The sequence below is a fragment of the Neophocaena asiaeorientalis genome, unplaced genomic scaffold (genome assembly GCF_003031525.2).
Source record: "Neophocaena asiaeorientalis asiaeorientalis breed wild unplaced genomic scaffold, Neophocaena_asiaeorientalis_V1.1 scaffold477, whole genome shotgun sequence".
Taxonomy (NCBI): domain Eukaryota; kingdom Metazoa; phylum Chordata; class Mammalia; order Artiodactyla; family Phocoenidae; genus Neophocaena; species Neophocaena asiaeorientalis.
The window spans coordinates 2,264,038-2,282,600 of NW_020172630.1; the positions used below are offsets into that span (position 1 = coordinate 2,264,038).

An 18,563-nucleotide genomic window follows, 5' to 3' on the forward strand; every position below is an offset into this window, starting at 1 on the left:
CTTTTAGTCATACACTACTGACTTCTATGCGGTTTATTTCCATTCAGTTCTATATATTCACCCTGCTGAAGCTCTCCCATATTTCTGTGTCAGGAGGGGAAATACCTTATTACCTTCTTGTCTGTTTCACATTTAAAGTGTTTTCCCTCCCTGCCCTCTCTGTCTTGTACCTAATGAGCAAATTATCTAAAAATAGAAACGTTCATCACCCTACAAAATGTTGTATCTTCTCTAGATCGGAGGCCAGTGTAATTGTAAGAGACATGTGTCTGGCAGACAGTGCAATCAGTGCCAGAACGGATTCTACAACCTACAAGAGTGGGATCCTGATGGCTGCATTCCGTGCAACTGTAATGCCTCTGGGACAGTGGATGGAGATATTACCTGTCACCCAAATTCAGGCCAGTGCAAGTGCAAAGCAAATGTTATTGGTATGTGTAATGCAAAAGTTTGCAGTCACATCTCTATTACCATCTGGAATAAAATCCTCTATTTGATTTCTTCTCTGAAGAGTAAAGCAAATTTCCTTGCTCAAGGCAGGCTGGGAAAAAAAAATTTGGATGAAATTAACTGTCTAAAAATGACTAAATTAATAATTCTCTCAAACTACAGCTTGAAGCTTAGTTTAATCAACCCTTTAGAAGTTTCTTTATTCCGTAGATGCATTAGTTCACATGGTCCCACACTAATAAGTCATAGAAAAATATAATTTGCGTACTGCATAGATGTTTCTTTTAGAAAATTAGCACTTTTTCAAAATGCTTTACACTTAATGAGTTCTAAGCAACTCATTTCCATGCTAGTTTTCTTAATAGACCAAAATAAATGGATTTTTTCCGAAATATTCTGTGCTGCAGGGTCCTTTGTGATAAATCTTTCCATTTTTTTCTATTATATTTCTTTGAACTGTTCCTATGAAATGCAAAATAAGTCAACATAATTCCACAGATCATGTATATTGCTAGGGTTAGTTATAAAGGGCCACATAATTTTAATTTTGTAATTCAGCACCAAGCTGATTATAATAAACAGCTACCTTTGGTGTTATTTATCATTTTTTTATACAAGACGTGCTTTTTTTGTTTGTTACTCCCACAGGTATTTTTCAGAAATTAGATTTGATTATAGCAATTTGTTACATCCAACATTTTTGAGGGGAACCACAGCCATATAAGGACAAAATTTATCAAGTGCCCGAAATGCACTATGTACATAATGCACTTTGAAATTTTGATATATGAGAATATTATGAGAGGAAAGTTTCCAGATAAAGTGAGCCTTGTAACTGAACACGTCTTGGTTCATATAGGAAGTTTCAAAAAGACCTTTACCTTTCTATTGTCACTCAAGACACCAAGTCTTCCATGGTTTTTCTAACACTGACCTGAACCTTATAATAATAAAAACATGCCTGGCAGACACACACACACACACGTGCCCGCAGACGTGCATATACACAAACATACGAACATATCATTTGGAGTAACATTTTCATTTCTGTGATATAACACTAAAGCTAATTCTTTATCTTTTATATATGTTGGTACTCGTGCATCATTTTGTACAATTCAGCTAGACAAGCATTTCATTTAATTTAATAGAAAAGAATATGGGCTTGCACATATTGATGGAATTACACAAGATTTATAGTATTACACAATTTATGGTATTACACAAGGTTTCTCTGGTTTAAAGAAGATTAAATCAAAATCTTTACCAAAACTTGCCCTTTTGCATTTTAAGCATACAAAAGCTAACTTTTCGGGGACAAAAAGAAAAGAACAACTAACATAAATAGAAGCACACTTTTGTATAAGTTTATCTGTGATATTGAATGAAGTCCTCCAAGTTCAGTCCATACAGCATCCTTTGTGCTTTGATATAAAATATCCTTTAAATTCAAGCTGTGAAAACAAAATTGAAAGAAAGGGCTTTAGGGACAATCAAATGGTTACAGCTCTGTATCAATAAAATCTTTCCTGTGGTAGTTAGATTCCAGAGCTTAAGGAAGGATCAAAGAATCAAACTTTACTATTTACTTAAAATTTGTTATGGCCTCCCTGCCATTTACCTGTGTTATTGGTTGACCAGGTAGTTTTCTGCGGGAAAATATAAATACATACTTTTTGAAGATGAAATCATCAGTTTAATATTACTATCTCTAGAGTGATTTCTGCACATACAGTATTTTTTAATAGAAATGTAAACTTGATATGTATATGTATTTCTTTTCCTAATGGGGCTAGCAAGTAACTTATTCAATTTTACCTTGTTCGTATGATTAAAAAAACAACAGAAAATACAAGTGTATGTTGTATGTGCTTCAGAAAGCAAACTGTTCGATTTAACAAAACTGTTAAAGCTTACTAATGATTCTATCACCAGTAAAATACATTAGCACCAATAATTTTATTAAAGTAGGTCATTCATCTAGAATAAAAAGGGAGAAGAATGTGAATTAAATGCCAAGTGTGCTAGCTCGCCTGTACTTTTTAACACCGAATGTGATGCCCTGTAGGCCTTCCTGAGTACGGTTAGGAATAGATTACCTGTCAGGAATATGTATGGCATATTCAAATAAGCACTGCGCATATTTTTAAAACTGATATGATGTGAATCCATGTAGACCAATTTTAATAGTTCAAAATGAGTCATAATTCTTGTTAACAATACAGTTATTTTTAAAATTTGCAGCAATAGTGGTCCTTTTTTATTTTCCTTATTGAAATTAAATGATATGCCTTAGGTGAGTCATTCATCACTGTTAAAGAACTTGCCTTCCATTGGAGTTCTTGAATTTTTATCCATATATATACATATATATTAGGCGTTTCCTTCCAGTTTAGGAAATGCTTTTCTGCATATGGTTTCCTGAGTGTGTTTTTGACTGTTATTTCCTGACTAATTTTTTTTAATGCTATTATAGCTTGAAATGTTTCAATGGATTCAACTTCACATAGTCACTTATTTAAATTCATGGATATGTGAAGACTAGCTAAAGAAAGTATTTTGCCTCTCAACATTTACTATTCAATTTTTTTTTATTCCTTTCCCTTGTACCACTTTTTTGAAACAAAAGAAAGTTGTCAGATTTAAGTGTAGGTGATAAAACATTTTTCTCTGTATGTAAAATGTATATATGTTTGTGCTCCTTTAAGTAGGAGTCATGTAAACAGCAGAATTTACTTCGTGTTTAAAGAGGTATGCTCTGAATCACACAATATGACAAGCGATGTGATTGCTTTATGAGCCGAGGAGAGCATAATTTATATTAATTGAAAATGATAAAATATAGGGAGTGTATAAAAGCATTGAGATACAGTTGCTCTGGATAACTTTTATTTATATTAATTATTTAATTGTGTGAGATTCAGAAGTGAATATGTGTACTGTTTTCACAAAAATAGTTATAGCTTAGCATTTATTAAACATTTTGGGAGGATGCTGATTTGTAGGAAAATAACTTATGTGGTAATATGCAGTTCTTCTGTATGGCTTTGAAAATGTATTTCACTCTCAACTTTTAAACGAACATACTTTGTTACTATGACATAACTAAGAATAATGGTTTTAATATAGTTAAATAATTTTAAAATAATAGTTCTGATATTTGTTAAAGAGGAAAAGAGTTCTGCAACAGAAGCAGTATTTGCATTAAGCATTTCTCCTCGCATTAAGTAGTGAATAAAATTGTATAGAGCCCATCGCAAAAATAAAGTGGTACGTGAGTGCAAGTTAAGAATTGCCATTGTATTTTGAGTATATGATCAGCCCCTCTTTGGCATTACTTGTGAAAAAAAACACTCAGCATTTTATTGTGCCTGTATTAAATGTGGACAGTAGCATTGTTTGCACTACAGCTATCTTGAAAGCTTGAATGCGGTTGTTTTCACATCTTTACCTTCTTAAACACATTTTTCTCTTTAGGGCTTAGATGTGATCATTGCGATTTTGGATTTAAATTTCTCCAAAGTGTTAATGACGACGGCTGTGAGCCCTGCCAGTGTAACCTCCACGGCTCAGTGAACAAACTCTGCAATCCTCTTTCTGGGCAGTGTGAGTGCAAACAAGAAGTCAAAGGACTTCAGTGTGATACCTGCAGAGAACACTTTTATGGACTGGACACCACCGGTTGTAAGGCCTGTGACTGCGACGTAGCTGGGTCCCGGTCTGGGACCGTCTGTGATGCTCGGACAGGACAGTGCATCTGTAATCCCAATATTGGAGGGAGACGATGCAGTGAATGTTTGGAGGGATACTTCTACCTGCAGCGAAACAATTCCTTCCTCTGTCTGCCTTGTAACTGTGATAGGACTGGGACAGTAAATGGCTCTCTGCTGTGTGAGAAATCAACAGGACAGTGTCTCTGCAAATTAGGAGTAACAGGTCTTCGCTGTAATCAGTGTGAGCCTCACAGGTATCATCTGACCGTTGGCAATTTTCAAGGCTGCCAGATGTGTGAGTGTGACCCCTGGGGGACGTTACCTGGGACCATTTGTGACCCAATCAGTGGCCAGTGCCTATGTTTGCCGCGTCGTCAAGGAAGAAGGTGTAATCAGTGTCAACCAGGTAAGAGAGAAATGTGTTACATTTTCAGTACACGAAGGTTTTCTTTTTATCCCATATCAGGTGATTCCTCTTTGCTTCTCTTTCAGGACTTCTAAAACATCAATCTCCAACACCTTTGTTGCATTTATATCATTATCTAATGAGGTGTAACTAGTTTATTTAAGATTATGTGGCATATTTGTGTTGCTGTATTTGAGAGTGACCCTTTAGATGAATGCCAGCCAATCAGACGTTTCATAACTGAGACTTTTATTTAATTTCTCAACTTGAAGTAAGTCCCCTTTTAACAACTGAAAAAAAATAAGAAAAGCAAGAATACATTTTATATTCTAGAGAAAGAGAAACTTGAGTTGATCATCCACACAGTGCCAAATATTCAGATGTTGAACTGATTTTCTGAATAAAAGCTGACCAAGTGTTTTTACTAAATGAGCTATATGTTCTGGCATCAAATAGAAACATCTAAAATAATTTTTAAATGCCATTAAATTAATAAAATAGGCTACTGTTTAGTCCTACTGTACCCATCTTTCCAGGTTTCCCAGTTGGAAGAAAGATGGACCCTATCCATCACTTTCTCCTTGACTTTATATGATTTAACTAAAGCAATATACTTCCTTTATAATACATTCATCGTGATGTTATGATAAATATAAATATCGGTTGTTTAACAGCTGTACTAATTGTTGTCCTGTCTAGCAATATCAGCTCTGAGTTATCTGAACCTGTGAAAACGAGGGTGATGCAAATTCGAAAGGGTGATTTGCCTGCCAGGGAAGGGTAGGACTAAAGTCTTGTTTTGCATAACAAGGAATTCAGCTTAGTAGAATTGAACCAAACCTCTCCCTTGGCATTGGTCAGTGTGACAAGTAAATCCAAAGAGACAGAAAAGAAATGATGAATGGTTAATTCTCTTTGAGATAAAATATCAGAAAAAAATTTGAACTAGCTTCAACATAAATGGAGGCTATATTATCAGTGAATGTCCCATAAAACCTTATATGGAGCAACACAGTCGGGACTCAGGAACTAGAAAACTCTCACTGGTATATATTCATTCATTCATTCCCACCCTCCGTCTCTTTCTGCAGAAGGGCACTCTGCTTCTCTCTTCCTCTCTGCCTGGTTATATAGCCACCCCTGTCTCCTGAGTTTGCTTACAGCTCTAGTTGCAGCTATACAGAGAGACATTAGCTGCTTCTTGGTTACAATTCCAAGAGTGAGATTCTAATTGACTCAGTTTTGTCGGGGTGGCCGTGTCTGAGCCAATTCACTGTGGCCAGTGGTGTCAGGATCACATAACATAAGCATGGCTTCTAGGGACCACTCCTTCAGGTAGGAGCAAGGTGGTAAGTATCCCAGAAAACAGGAAGATCATTGAGTGTTGACAGCTGCAACGTACTGCGTTCTTTCAGCTTCAGATTTATCCTTCCAAATTTGCAATCAATTACTATTTTTTATATCCTAAGATGACTTTTTTCTCTATTTATTAATATCTCTAATTTTGGAAAGTAAGTAGTCAGTTTCCTGCACAAATAACCATGATGTATATAACCTACTTTGTAAATAAACCAGCAAAAATTAATAGAGCAAATGTTATATGCTTTTGAGTCGTTATCCATGGTTAAAATTTATTGAGTGTTTCATTCTGACCTAGAATATAGCTATGCCACGGAACTAGAGACCAGTGGGCTCAAATCAGAACAGGAGGACCAGGGGTGGAAAAAAGAAACTGATACGTTGCTTGGATAGGGTTCTATTGGAGAGTTTTGATTCCTAGAAATATCTAAGAGATTCCTAGAAAACTAAGCAGAGGCAGATTTTTCAAGAAAGGAAATATAATCAAGCATATTATAGGGTATAACTGTGAAATAGATTTATGTAGTCGTAATAAGATAATCTCTGAAAAGTGATTTAACCAACTAAGGGGATTATTGAGGAGGAGGTAGAAAGAGCTAAATATTCATTTTCTATAGTAGAAAGACAGTAGTCTGAATTTTAAGCGTTTAGATGTAACAATACATGCATGTTATTCAGAAATCGAGAAATGAAAGCCAGAAGAAACATCTATAGGAGTTGAAGGTGATTGCTCTAGGCAGGGAAGTTCCTGGGAGAAAGACGAAGCTGCAGGCTGCCACTTTACATTCTGAGTCTTTAAGTTCTATTTGATTTTAAAAACTATCTGCGTGTAAATTTTGATAGAAATAAAAATTTAAAAATTATTGGAAAAATCATACTCAATTCTCATGGTCTCCTGACCCCTTTCGCTTGGGGATTTATGTGGTAGAGTGTTGTTTTTTCAGAAGGATAATTTCTCAGTAGCTATTTGCCTAAGTACAGATGACACAAAACTCCTCTCCAAAGGTGTATGGCAAACTGTCCTCTCTTTTAAGGAGGATATAGAATGGGGACCATCACTGTTAATGAAAGTAATTATCATATTTAAAGTTACCGTGTATTTTATTTACTAGTGCAGTTGTCTTATTTCCTTTGAGTTTTGATATCTTGACAGTAAGGATTATATTATGCAGCTTACATAGCCACAATATTGATGTAATTCCTTGTATATTGCATGCAGTCAGTAAGTGGTTTGTTTAATTGAAATGAGAAATAATCAGGAGTTTTAACAGAGACATCTGTATTAGGTAGGGTTCTCCAGAGAAAAAGAACCAATAGGAGATGTCTGTGTGTATATACATACATACATACATATATATATGTATTTTTTTTTCCCACTGAATATACTAGTCCATGGGAGGATCTGAACTCCTGACCCTCCTGTTCTGATTTAAGCCTGTTGATCTATAGTTCTGTTGCATGCTGTATCCTAGGTCTTACCTTTGCAGCTTTACTGAAGATTTCCTTCACATCTCCTGTGGTGGATCCCCTGTTTCCTGAGTCCTATGTGTTCTTTTTTCTTGATTTATTTGTGTATTTGGTAGAGCAAATGCTCCAGTAGCTTCTGAAAAGGAGTACAGGGAGGAAAGTGATTTTTTTTTTTTAGAATTTTGAACACCTGAAATTATCTTTATTCCATACTCATAGCTGTTTGAAATTGTACCATTATATAGAATCCTTTTCACTCAATAAATTTATTTCACCATTATCTTCTAGCAGTACCAACTAGATTCTTGTTTCTTTCATTTTTTTTACATTCCAGAAGCTTTACCATTTCTATATCCTTCATTTCAGAAAATTTCATGATGAGATGCTTTTTTGATAAATACTTTCGCTGGTAATTCAGTGGGGCATTTTGTCTGTAGATTAATGTTCTTATGTTTTGGGAAAATCTATAAAACACCTTCATAGCAACATCTAGACCAGTGTTTGACTGAACAATTGGACAACAAATCTAGCCAAGTTGACCCACAAAATTAACCATCACAGGTACCCTTTCATATAATCCCCCTGTTCACTGTAGCACTTCATCCCTGTACCTGTTGAGTACAGACCCCCTCTGGCATAATTTCTAAAGAGAAAACTCATTTTCTTTTCCCAAAATGTGAGAGGGAAAACCTTCTGTTTGGGGAAAGTCACACCTGCCTTCAGAAATCTCTGAAGCCTTCAGTTTCACTTTTTTCCCAGAGTTATGAAAACCTGCGTCAATTAGCTTATGGTTGGCCTGTCCCCCTGCAAGTGCTTGGCTTTTACTTGTAGACATTTGTCCTGAGTGACAATTTCCTCTTCTGTTCTTTTTTTTTCCTTTTATTTAATATTTTAGACTTAGAAGGGAAAAATTGTCCAATCAACCAAGCTTAACTGAAAATGTTACCCTAGTATTTTCTGGGTTTAATCTTTTCAGATCAAATCCTTGCAGTCAAAATTGAGTTTTCCCATAATTCTTGTCTCTTCTATCAAAATCAATCTTGTTGGTTTCACATATATCCAGGATTTGACCACTTCTCACCCGCCTCACTTACCCATCTTGGTCCAAGCCGTGGTCGCGTTTCTCCTGGACTTTCCCAATAGCTGCGTGAACTCCCTGTTTCTCCTCTTTATCCTTCTCCAACATGCAGGCAAAGTGATGTGTTCAGACTTCGGTCAGATCATACCACCGTACCCTGCACTGGCTCTCCATCATTGTAAGGAAACAGCAAAGTTGATGGACTCTAATGGCCCCCATGATCTATAATGCCCATGACCTCCATGACTTCATTTCCAGACATAGGTTGTTCCTCTCCAGCCTACAAGTCTCATTGCTTTTCTCAGGTTGTTCAGTGCTCTATACCAGGACATGGAGCACATCACCATAGTGGGGGGTCCATATATATTTCCTGAACTAGTGAATGACTTACACTGAAGAATATCTCAATGCCCTTCTCCTCTTTTTAGGCATGGGCATAGTGCAAGCCTGTGAGTGTCTCTTTAGCTACACATAGGGAGGATATGGCATTCTACCTTGCAAGGGAGGAAAGACACTAGTGGCCTAAGGACCTGATGCATTTTTTGGACAGCACAAGGTATTCTGTACACATATGCATAGCCTATGGAAAAGTCAAAGTGTGTTTGTGGACCTCTTTTTTTTTTTTCTTCTTTTTTTTCCTGTTCTGCATTGTTCTAGCTTCAGAAACTACTTTGAATTTTGTTTTCTGGGTTTTATCGTCTCTGCCCTTGAAACTTAGATGGAAAAAAAGAAACCTTGATCCTGAAGTATCTTTATTATAAACGGATGCTTCATGGTAGCCAGCATGGCAATGGGCACATTAAAATGCACTGCTGCAATTGGAAGCTTTCTTTCTACTTCTTTAAACACATCTGAGAGAACTAGGTTATATCCTACAGGGGGGAACACCACACCGATGTGTGCGAGCATCGAGCCGCGGAGGGAGCAGTACGGATAGTGGTGGTGAACGAAGGAGCCGAAGGACTCCAGCCTGCCTTTTTCATCCGTGATTGTAAATATCACCGACCATCCTAGACTAGTACACATGGACTCTTGTCCTACTTTCGTAAAAAGCATTATTAAGGAAGGTGCATATAATGAAACCTCATGTATTATTAACTTAACCTTACTAGGAATGTACAAGGAATAGGCTTAATTCAACAAAAATTTATAGGCAATTTGTTAAAGCAGCAGTGCACATTAGAAGGTACATTAGAGCCACATTGGTTTTAATATGCCATTCAATAACTCGAAAACAGGTTAAGAATGCTGCTTAACCTCCATTAAGTATTTTAAAAATGCTTTAATTTAAAATTATTTGGAGTGTGTGTACATATATGGATGGACACATACCTACACTCATAAATAGAGCACTGAATATGTTTTCCCGGTTCGTTTTTTCAGGACTGGATGACCTCATAACATTTGGCAGGAGGCACTTAATCAGAGGCCGGGCGGAGAAAGGTGTCAAGGTGTCCCCAGCCAGTGACCCACCCTTGTCCTTGAGAACTAGAGGCAGAGAGGGTTTATTGAGGATCCTGCAGCTTTGGAATAAAATAAAGGCTAATTTATAATGAAAACAGCTTCACATGACACATTTCGCGCTAATAGGACAATTCCTCATGCTTTCCTCTGGTATTTACTTTGGGTTTGCTTTTGTAACTCATGCAGACCATTAGAAAATAAAGTATCTTGTTTCATTAAGAAGTGTATCGTATTTGTCAAGAAATGAGCTCATCAACCAGCATTGCATGCAAGACCCTGCCAATGGAATTGGAATTAGATGGCCGATACTCCATTAAAAATCAGTGCATCAAAATTGAGATCCGATTATGACACATGCCCCAGTGTTCGGTGAAACGGCTTTTCCAGATTAGCATGTTTTTCACAGAAGGACCACAGAGTAAGAGCCTTTTCCTTAATAAACCATCAGGAAAGAATCTTGTCATAGGAAATACGGATCACAATCCTACTCACATCTGGGGGGGAAAAAAAAGAAAAAAGGATATTGACAGGTCATTACCTAAATTTTAGGAAAATCCCACTTTGTTGAAAACTGCCTAGTAAAAATGACGATGATGATAATAGATACTATTTACCAAGTGTTTACTGTATGCCAGACCCTGGAATAGTGTTTTATCTAAAAAAAATTCCATTTAATATACACACTATTTCTATGATGGAAGGACCAGTATTATTTCCTTCGGGGAAATGCAGTCTCATTAAGTAGAAGGGCCATTTACACATCCAAGTCCATCTGACCCCAGAATCTGCACTCTGAAAGAGTGAAACTCTTATTCTGAATAACTCTTTATTTGTTATAAACATTCACTTAACAAATATTTGAGGGTGGGTTGAAATAGAGACTCTTCCAAGTGTCTGTAACCTCCCCCCGATGCTCAAACTCATCTCAACCCATGTTTCTCGCTACTGCTTCAGGTCCTGGGATATTTCATTTGTTGTGCTGAATCTGAATAATAGTTACAAAATAAAAATGAACAGAGCTGTGAGCGGCTACAGTGCTCAAGTAATGGAGAGCCGACCGAGAGGTCTAGACGTGGGCTTGCTCCACGGACAAAGTTAGAGGAGCGTTTGAGGTGTTTGCCGCGGCATAGGACAGAGACTTTAGAGCATGCGTCTGAAAAGTATCGAGGCTGAGAAAAGTGAGAGCAAAGGAAAAGTTGTGCCGTGGATTATGCGTGTACATGTGTATCTGCACACCGTAATCTCTAAGACATAATCAGAGCGGTGCTTCTTTATATTCATTGCTGTTACTGGATTTGATTCTTAGAGAATATACTTATGAAGGCTCCTCACGGATACTCCAATAGGAAAACCAGGTTTTTTATAAAACAGAAAGTCCGATAGGATAATTTCCCTCATATAAGCATCTTATTCTATCCTTCATTCTACGAGCTGGAGACATATTTTTGGAGTGATATTTTCTTTCTGAAGCCCTGTTCCATCCGTTGATCTGGCAAGGATTACATTTTGAATTTATCGTGCTTATCCATATACATTTCCTACTAATCCTCCCTGATACCCTACCTCTTCTAACCACTCTCATGACTCACAGATTTATGTTTACCATTTTCTTTTCAGTATTAGAGATATCATCTGATCATTGTAAAGAGTAACAGATATCCTCCCATCCGTCTACTCATCCATCCTTTCAGCCATCTATCCATTTCCTTCATATATCCATTTTTTTCAGTTAACGTCTATTGAATAAATTACTATACACCAGAGCCTGTGCTGCTGTAAGATATACAACCAGAAATATATTAAGGCATTACAGTTTAGTAGGGGAAACTGACTCGTGCAAATACAACATACTTGTAATAAGTGCAGTATTAGAAATGCACAAGATAGAGAAGTAGTAAAATGAAGGGACTGATTACTTCTTGAAGGCTGGGAGACATAAAGAACTTAGTAGTGTTTCCTGAGCTGGGTTTTAAAAACAAATAAGATTCGGCAAGGTATTCAAACAGGGGAAGCAGTCCAGGAAGAAGCAATAGGAGGAGGAGGGCATTTAAAATACATCTAAACTAGTCGAAAACGAGTTTTTCAAATGTTTAAAGAGAAATGATAGCTTGAGATGAATAATCATATTTATTTAGCATTTGTTAACATTTGGTCAAATCTATGAATAATAATTTTAGCATGATTTTTATACAAAACCATCAAATGGAGGAAAATTGTTATTTTAATTTGAAAATTAGCATCGTCTCCTACACTTCATTTTGAAAAGATTGACCTGCAAAACCATTTCTCAAATAGTCTTTTGTTGCCTGGGGTAGGTGAGCCACAAATTCCTCCCTAGACTTTTCTCTTAACGTGGTGTCCATTCTCTGGTTGAAGATGAGAATTGTTTCTTCTAAATGGCTCATAATCAGTGCTTAGCCTCAGCTCTGCCCTCCTTTTCTGAATAAGGCCTAGAGGTTAAACTTGTTTTCTCACTCCCATTTCCAGACCTTAGCAAAGCCTAGTTGTTCACGGTCCTCAGGAGGGACATTGCTAGGAAATGGGCTCTTCTTTTATGCCCAGGGCAGGTACTCTGCTGTGCAAATAGCCACTATAGGAGAGGATACCAGCTGCCTGGCTAATAACTTTGAACTCTAAGGATGCTGTAAGCCTTCTCCTGGATAAAGCAATACTCTTTTATGATACGGGTGACTTTTTGCGTTAGCCGTATAACACATTGTTTCCCACGTAAGACTTGTCTGGTCTGGGACTGGAGTTAGAAAGAAAACTGGAGAAAAGAAGAAACTTTAGTGGGCTGATTTGGGGGTGTGAGCTCTCAGCCCTGCATAATGGAAGGTAATACCTTTGTCCTGATGACCGTGCTTTAAACTGTGGTACAAAATCACCCATGGAAAGAAATCTCCAAAAGACCAGTTAAAATGATGCAGACACGTACTTGGGGAAGATGAAGTGGACCTAATGGAGGGAGATCAGAAATCTATTGTTTAAAAAAAAAAAAAAATTAAGGTCAGTTATCTTTAAGCTACACTCAGGAGCTGAAGTTTAAGTGGGAGGGAAGTTCTAACTACAGAACTATTTCTGTAGTTAGGAGTCATAAAAGGAGAGGTAATGGTCTAGAATTGGCATATTCAAGTAAGGCAGGAAGTAATCGTTGAGCAGGAAAGTACCTGAGTCATCCTGATCAGAACTGCTTAAAAATAGGACAGCTGAAATACTGGTGGGATTAACCTTTATAATCGTGCTGCTGAGAGGAGGAGGGGAATTAATCCTAAGACAAATTCCGATGTAGTCTTTTCCCTGAAGCCCTAACCTCCAGGCTGCAGCCTCCCTGGCTGCTTTACTACCTTTCTTGTTCTCCTCTGCTGATACCTCTGATTTTTCCGTGCCCTTCTTTAGTCTCCCAAACTTGGGCAACCCAATCTTCTGCACCAAAATCTACACTCCTGGTCTTTACAGATTCACCTAACAAATCATTTTTTTTTTTGGTAAAAATCCTTCCTAGCTGTTCTAGATTTCTCTGTGGCTTGAACCTATTGCAAAAAGTCCAAATTAATTCTACTTCTAAGTATCTGTGCTAATGGGGAATTTATCCAAATTGGAGAGCTGTTAGTACATGAATGATGCCATCATCATGAACCTTAAGGACCTAGGTACCTTCACACAAGGGAAAATACATAGAATCCCAGCCACAATGGTCTTGAGTCTAAAATAGAAGCCTTCTACATTTGTGATTTTGATCACATGGTGAGTCAGATAGGAAACTATGTAATAACTGTCAGGGCCATACTCTATTTCTGGCAACACGTATAAAGCAAATTGCTGTTGGTGAATGCAAAGAAGCAAAGGGCAGAATCTCGTTGCAAATTATTATCAAAAATGATAGTCTTATTTCTCTCCAATTGAATGGCACAGATTTTGAGCTTCTTTCTTTTCATTTTACTCCTCCTGAAACTTTTTAAGAGAGAATATGCAGGGCCTAGGAGAAGAATAACAAATTAATTGTTGATAGCTGTAAAAGAATGGCTTGTTCTCAACTAGAGCCTCAAATGAATTTTACAGTGTTCCAGTTACTTCTGGTTTTTCCCCTAAAGAAGAGATACCACATGGTGCTTCCCTTGGTGCTCACGCTTTTTCTCTCTTTCATATCACTGATATTTTATAAATGTAAGTTAGTGATCCTGACAACTATACAACTTATTTTCGTTCGCCAGAGCTTCATTCATTGTTTCAATAAAATTCCTTGTAACATTGTACACACGCTTGTGTGTGTATATATGTGAATATGCGTATATATGTGTGTATACATGTACATGCACAAACACATATCACACCACACCCAGAACCATTTCTCCCTCATATGCCTACTTCATCATCCAAATGTCCAATGCATTTCTAATTTTATAACTGTTGATTTCCACCTTCTGGGTCCAAGAAATTTTAAGTAACTGGAAGATATTTTTGAATCATATTTTATTTCCCTTCTTTTTCTATAAGACAAAATACAGATTTTATAATTAATCTAAATTCTGTTTTTGTCTTTTTTTTTTAATATAGTACTTGTTGGGATCAACGCCTACCTAATAATTTGGTGCAGTTTTGTGAATTCCAGTGTTCGAGTGCCTCCTTTGTGGCAAGCACTGTATTGGATGCTGGGTAGACAGTGATGAATTAATCAGATGAGGTTCCTGCCTTCAGGGTGGTTACAGTCTGGTGGAACTGAGATTAATTGTAACTTTCCTCAGCACTCTATAGGAAATAGAATGCTGTGAAACTAACAGGCATACCTGAACTAGCCCAGAATAGGTTACTGGAGGAAGAGTCACAAGACCTGATATGCATAGAGTGAGCTAAGCAGGAAAGGTGGGTCCAAACCATTTCAGCAGACAGAACTGCCCAGGAAAAGCATTTAGGCATCAAGAACAGAATGAAGTATGACTGGGGCAGATGGGATGAGCTGTAAAATGAAGCTAGGGAGATAGGCAGGACCTTACTGGATGGTTGGAAGCTGTGCTAGGATTTATTTTTTTCCTAAAGGGAATAGGAAGTTATGAAGTAATTTTAAACAGAGCAATGAGGTGTTCAATATACACTCTAAAAAAGATGGTTCCAGCTACACTATGAAGAATAGGTTGGAGGAGGACAAGAGGGACGCTAGGAGGTGAGACAGCCTCTGCGGTTGAGATGCCTGGGTTTGAATCTGCTATTTGTCAACTCTATCATTTTAGGAAAGTTTGTTAACCTTCCTAACCTTCAGTTGCCTAATTTATGTAATGGACATAATAATGCCTGAATTATTAACATTGCTAACAGTGAGAACTAAATGAGACAGTGAATATAAAGCTTTTATCATAGCCTCTGGTACATAGTGTTAACTATAGAAAACTTGGTAGTGACTTTAACCAGGGAGGTGGCAGTGGGGATGGAGAGTAGAAGATTTAAAATTCTTAGAAGGCAGTATTCATACGACTTGGTAATTTGCTATATGTAGGGGCACAGGGAAGTGAAGGACTCAGGAGTTGCCAGTTTTAGCAAAATATAGGATGCTCAATTAAATTTGAATTTTTTAATACAAGCAAATATCACATGGGACATACTTTTACTAAAATAATCATTGATTAGCAGAAATTCAAATTTAACTGGGCATCCTGTATTTTATCAGGCTATCCTACCAAAGATGTCTCAGAGTTCCACCTGAAGCAACTGAAGCAATAGATGGTGGTGCTATTTGCTGAAACAGAGATGATTAGAGGAGGGACCAGTCTTTAGTGGAAAGATCATGAAATAGGTTTTGCATACACTGAATCGTAGGTGCCAGGAAGACACCCAGTTACAACGTCAATTATTTACTCAGCTTTTCTTTGGCCATAATTGACATACTGATAAAGAACGGCTACAGCCACGTTTGTACAGGGACTTAGATAGTGCCGTGTTAGAGCGTTCTGTTTTTCAATGTGATCAAAATGTTATTTTTTAAAGAAAAGACTGGGTAGAAAGTATAATAAAAACTTTTCATTGCTTCATTTCCAGGTTTTTATATTTCTCCAGGCAATGCCACTGGCTGCCTGCCATGTTCATGCCACAAGACTGGTGCAGTTAATCACATCTGTAATAGCTGGACTGGTCAGTGTGTTTGCCAAGATGATTCCATTGCCGGGCAAAGTTGTGACCATTGTAAAGACCTTTACTTTGGATTTGATCCTCTAGCTGGAAGGTAAGTGTTTATAAGAATTAATAATTAAATGTTTTTACTAAATTATATTTGTAATTATTTTTTTTTTTTACTAACAGTGATTTTTTGGCAGTATCTTCTGTAAAAAGGAATATTTTCTGTCCCCCTTAGTCTGTGGATATATTCTTTTATGCATTGATGTCTGCATTTATTAAACATAATAGTAATCTTTGCATATCTCCTAGAGTTCCAATGTATGGGTTGCTGTACATTGATAAATGTGTCCAGTATTAGGACCTGGGAATATCAAATTTTGGTTGTGGAGAAAGACAGGTAAAGAAATATCCATAAAAGCAAATACACAAGCACATACACAGGCTAAGATAGGTATCATATGTGTGTATATACTTTGTTCTACATGGCCCCTGAATTTATTACTGCATTCATTTATGTTCCTTTTGCCTTTCTAATTTAGGTTTAAAGACTGGCAGGTGAGAAACATATCTTTGAATTCAGTGATAAGATTTTTTTTTCCCAGTGTGTAAAGTACCTTCTGGAAGTAAATTAACCACTTTTCAAAGTTACACTGGCTTTAATGTTCTACTTCTTACTTCCTGTGTATCTGTGGGCATTTGCTTTCATGCAGATGTGTTCATTGCTGTACTTTTGAAGGTGTGCTGGAATGCCAGTTCCATGTGTGTTTTCTTGGTCTGGTCAGGTAATAAATCTGTCTAGGATTGGGACTGTATCCATGAATTCTTTGACGTTCCTATCCCCAAGAAACTAGTGTTGTGTCTGCACACACCAACCAAATCTGTTTCTCAATATGTGTCTGTGTGTGTTTATAAATATAAAGGCTAAGTGCTCAAGGGTTTGAGATGATTTTTTCAACTCATCATCACCCTGCTGCCTGCCTTTTGGCTGTTACACTCTTCATTAACAGCTTGATTAGAGTGTGGACAGTGTGACGGGGTAAATTATTGAAAAAGAAATCAAGCTAGTTCATTTGGCTTTCTACTAAAATTCAATTTGATTAAAAACTTTAATATAATATTTAAAATATTTATCAAAACAACTTTATGTTCTTATTACATATCGTATATTTCAAATCCATGCTGCTCCACTTCTGTTACCATTGGACTATCATCTCGGTTAGTCTGAGAGCATTACTACTCTTCTGTACAAATATGAAATTACTCTGAATGAGTATAGAAAACACATGGCACAGTAGATGTTAAATAAAAAGTATTACCAGGATCTTGATAGTAAAATCAGGGCCAGTTATTGCACCTACCACCCCCTCTACATACTTTTTGTTGAAAGACCATCTCACAAATTTCCCAGTTGGAACTCTGGGGTTGGTTTGTTTCATTACTGACAGCCTCTGTCTTTAGATTTCCTGTCTTTTCCATAGTCTTTCTGAAAACACTTAATTACCAAGAGAAAAATATCTTCCCCACTCAGCTGTCCTTGGAATACTCATGCCTATCTATGACATTTTGTGCCAGCAGTCGCTTACCCATTTCCCCTCTACTGAGCTCCCTTGTTATTCTTGCCAGTGTTGTCACCAAAACCCCTACTTAATGACCAAAAGCTGTCTAATTGTCTTGGCTTTTTCACTTAACTTTCTTTAAGTGAAACCTGATTCCCTTCATTACATGGCTTCCCGTACCCTTCAGTGTTTGTAAACTCAGGCTGACCTTCACCCCATTCTGTTTCTCCCTCATTTATCTACCCACCCCAATCTAATCCAGGACCAAGAATTGCTTACAGATAGTGTTCTATCACCTATCACCCTGCCGTTGGGCTGGCTAACGTGGGAATCAGACTCCCTGGGTTAAAAGCTGGCTTGAAATGTTAACCTAAATTGATGAGGAATAAATAGGAAGAGCCAGAAAAGTAGGTATAAAATACATCATCATCATCACCACCACCACCACCACCACAACAACAAATACATTATTAGAAGGTGCCAAGGTTAAAATTAGGAAAGCAGAACTCAGTAAAATAAAAGGGATGAGTGCAGGCTGTAGTCTAGGAGATAGAGCCAAGTTTGAAAAGCTAGTAGCTTCTATAGCATAAAAAATCCAGAATAAGTGCGAGTTCAAAGCAAAAAGACTTACGACAAGTGTCATATAAATACAATTGTATATCTTTACATATTAGGTGACTGATAATTATATTGAGTGAAGTAAGGAAGTACACACACACACACACACACACACACACACACACGCCATATTTTCTTTATCCATTTACGGGCATTTATGTTTTTTCCCTATCTTGGCTATTGTGAATAATGCTGTAGTGAACATAGGGGTGCAGATATCTCTTCACGATCCTGATTTTATTTCCTTTGGATATATACCCAGAAGTGGGATTGCTGGAATCTGTATGATAGTCCTATTTTTAGTTTCTTAAGGAACTTTCATACTGTTTTCCATAGTGACTGTACCA

At 37.2% G+C, this 18,563-nt stretch overlaps 1 protein-coding gene across 1 annotated transcript in view; it reads left to right on the plus strand.

The window, feature by feature from the left end:
• The window catches only part of USH2A (usherin), a gene marked incomplete at its 3' end in the record, with an annotated part of 720,880 nt that overhangs the window by 150,726 nt on the left and 551,591 nt on the right, over window positions 1-18,563 (plus strand). Inside the window, exons 11-13 of the mRNA XM_024739202.1 lie at window positions 236-431; window positions 3,928-4,569; window positions 15,965-16,148. Of these exons, the coding sequence (XP_024594970.1) occupies window positions 236-431; window positions 3,928-4,569; window positions 15,965-16,148 (1,022 nt within the window). The remainder of the gene's footprint in view (window positions 1-235; window positions 432-3,927; window positions 4,570-15,964; window positions 16,149-18,563) is intronic.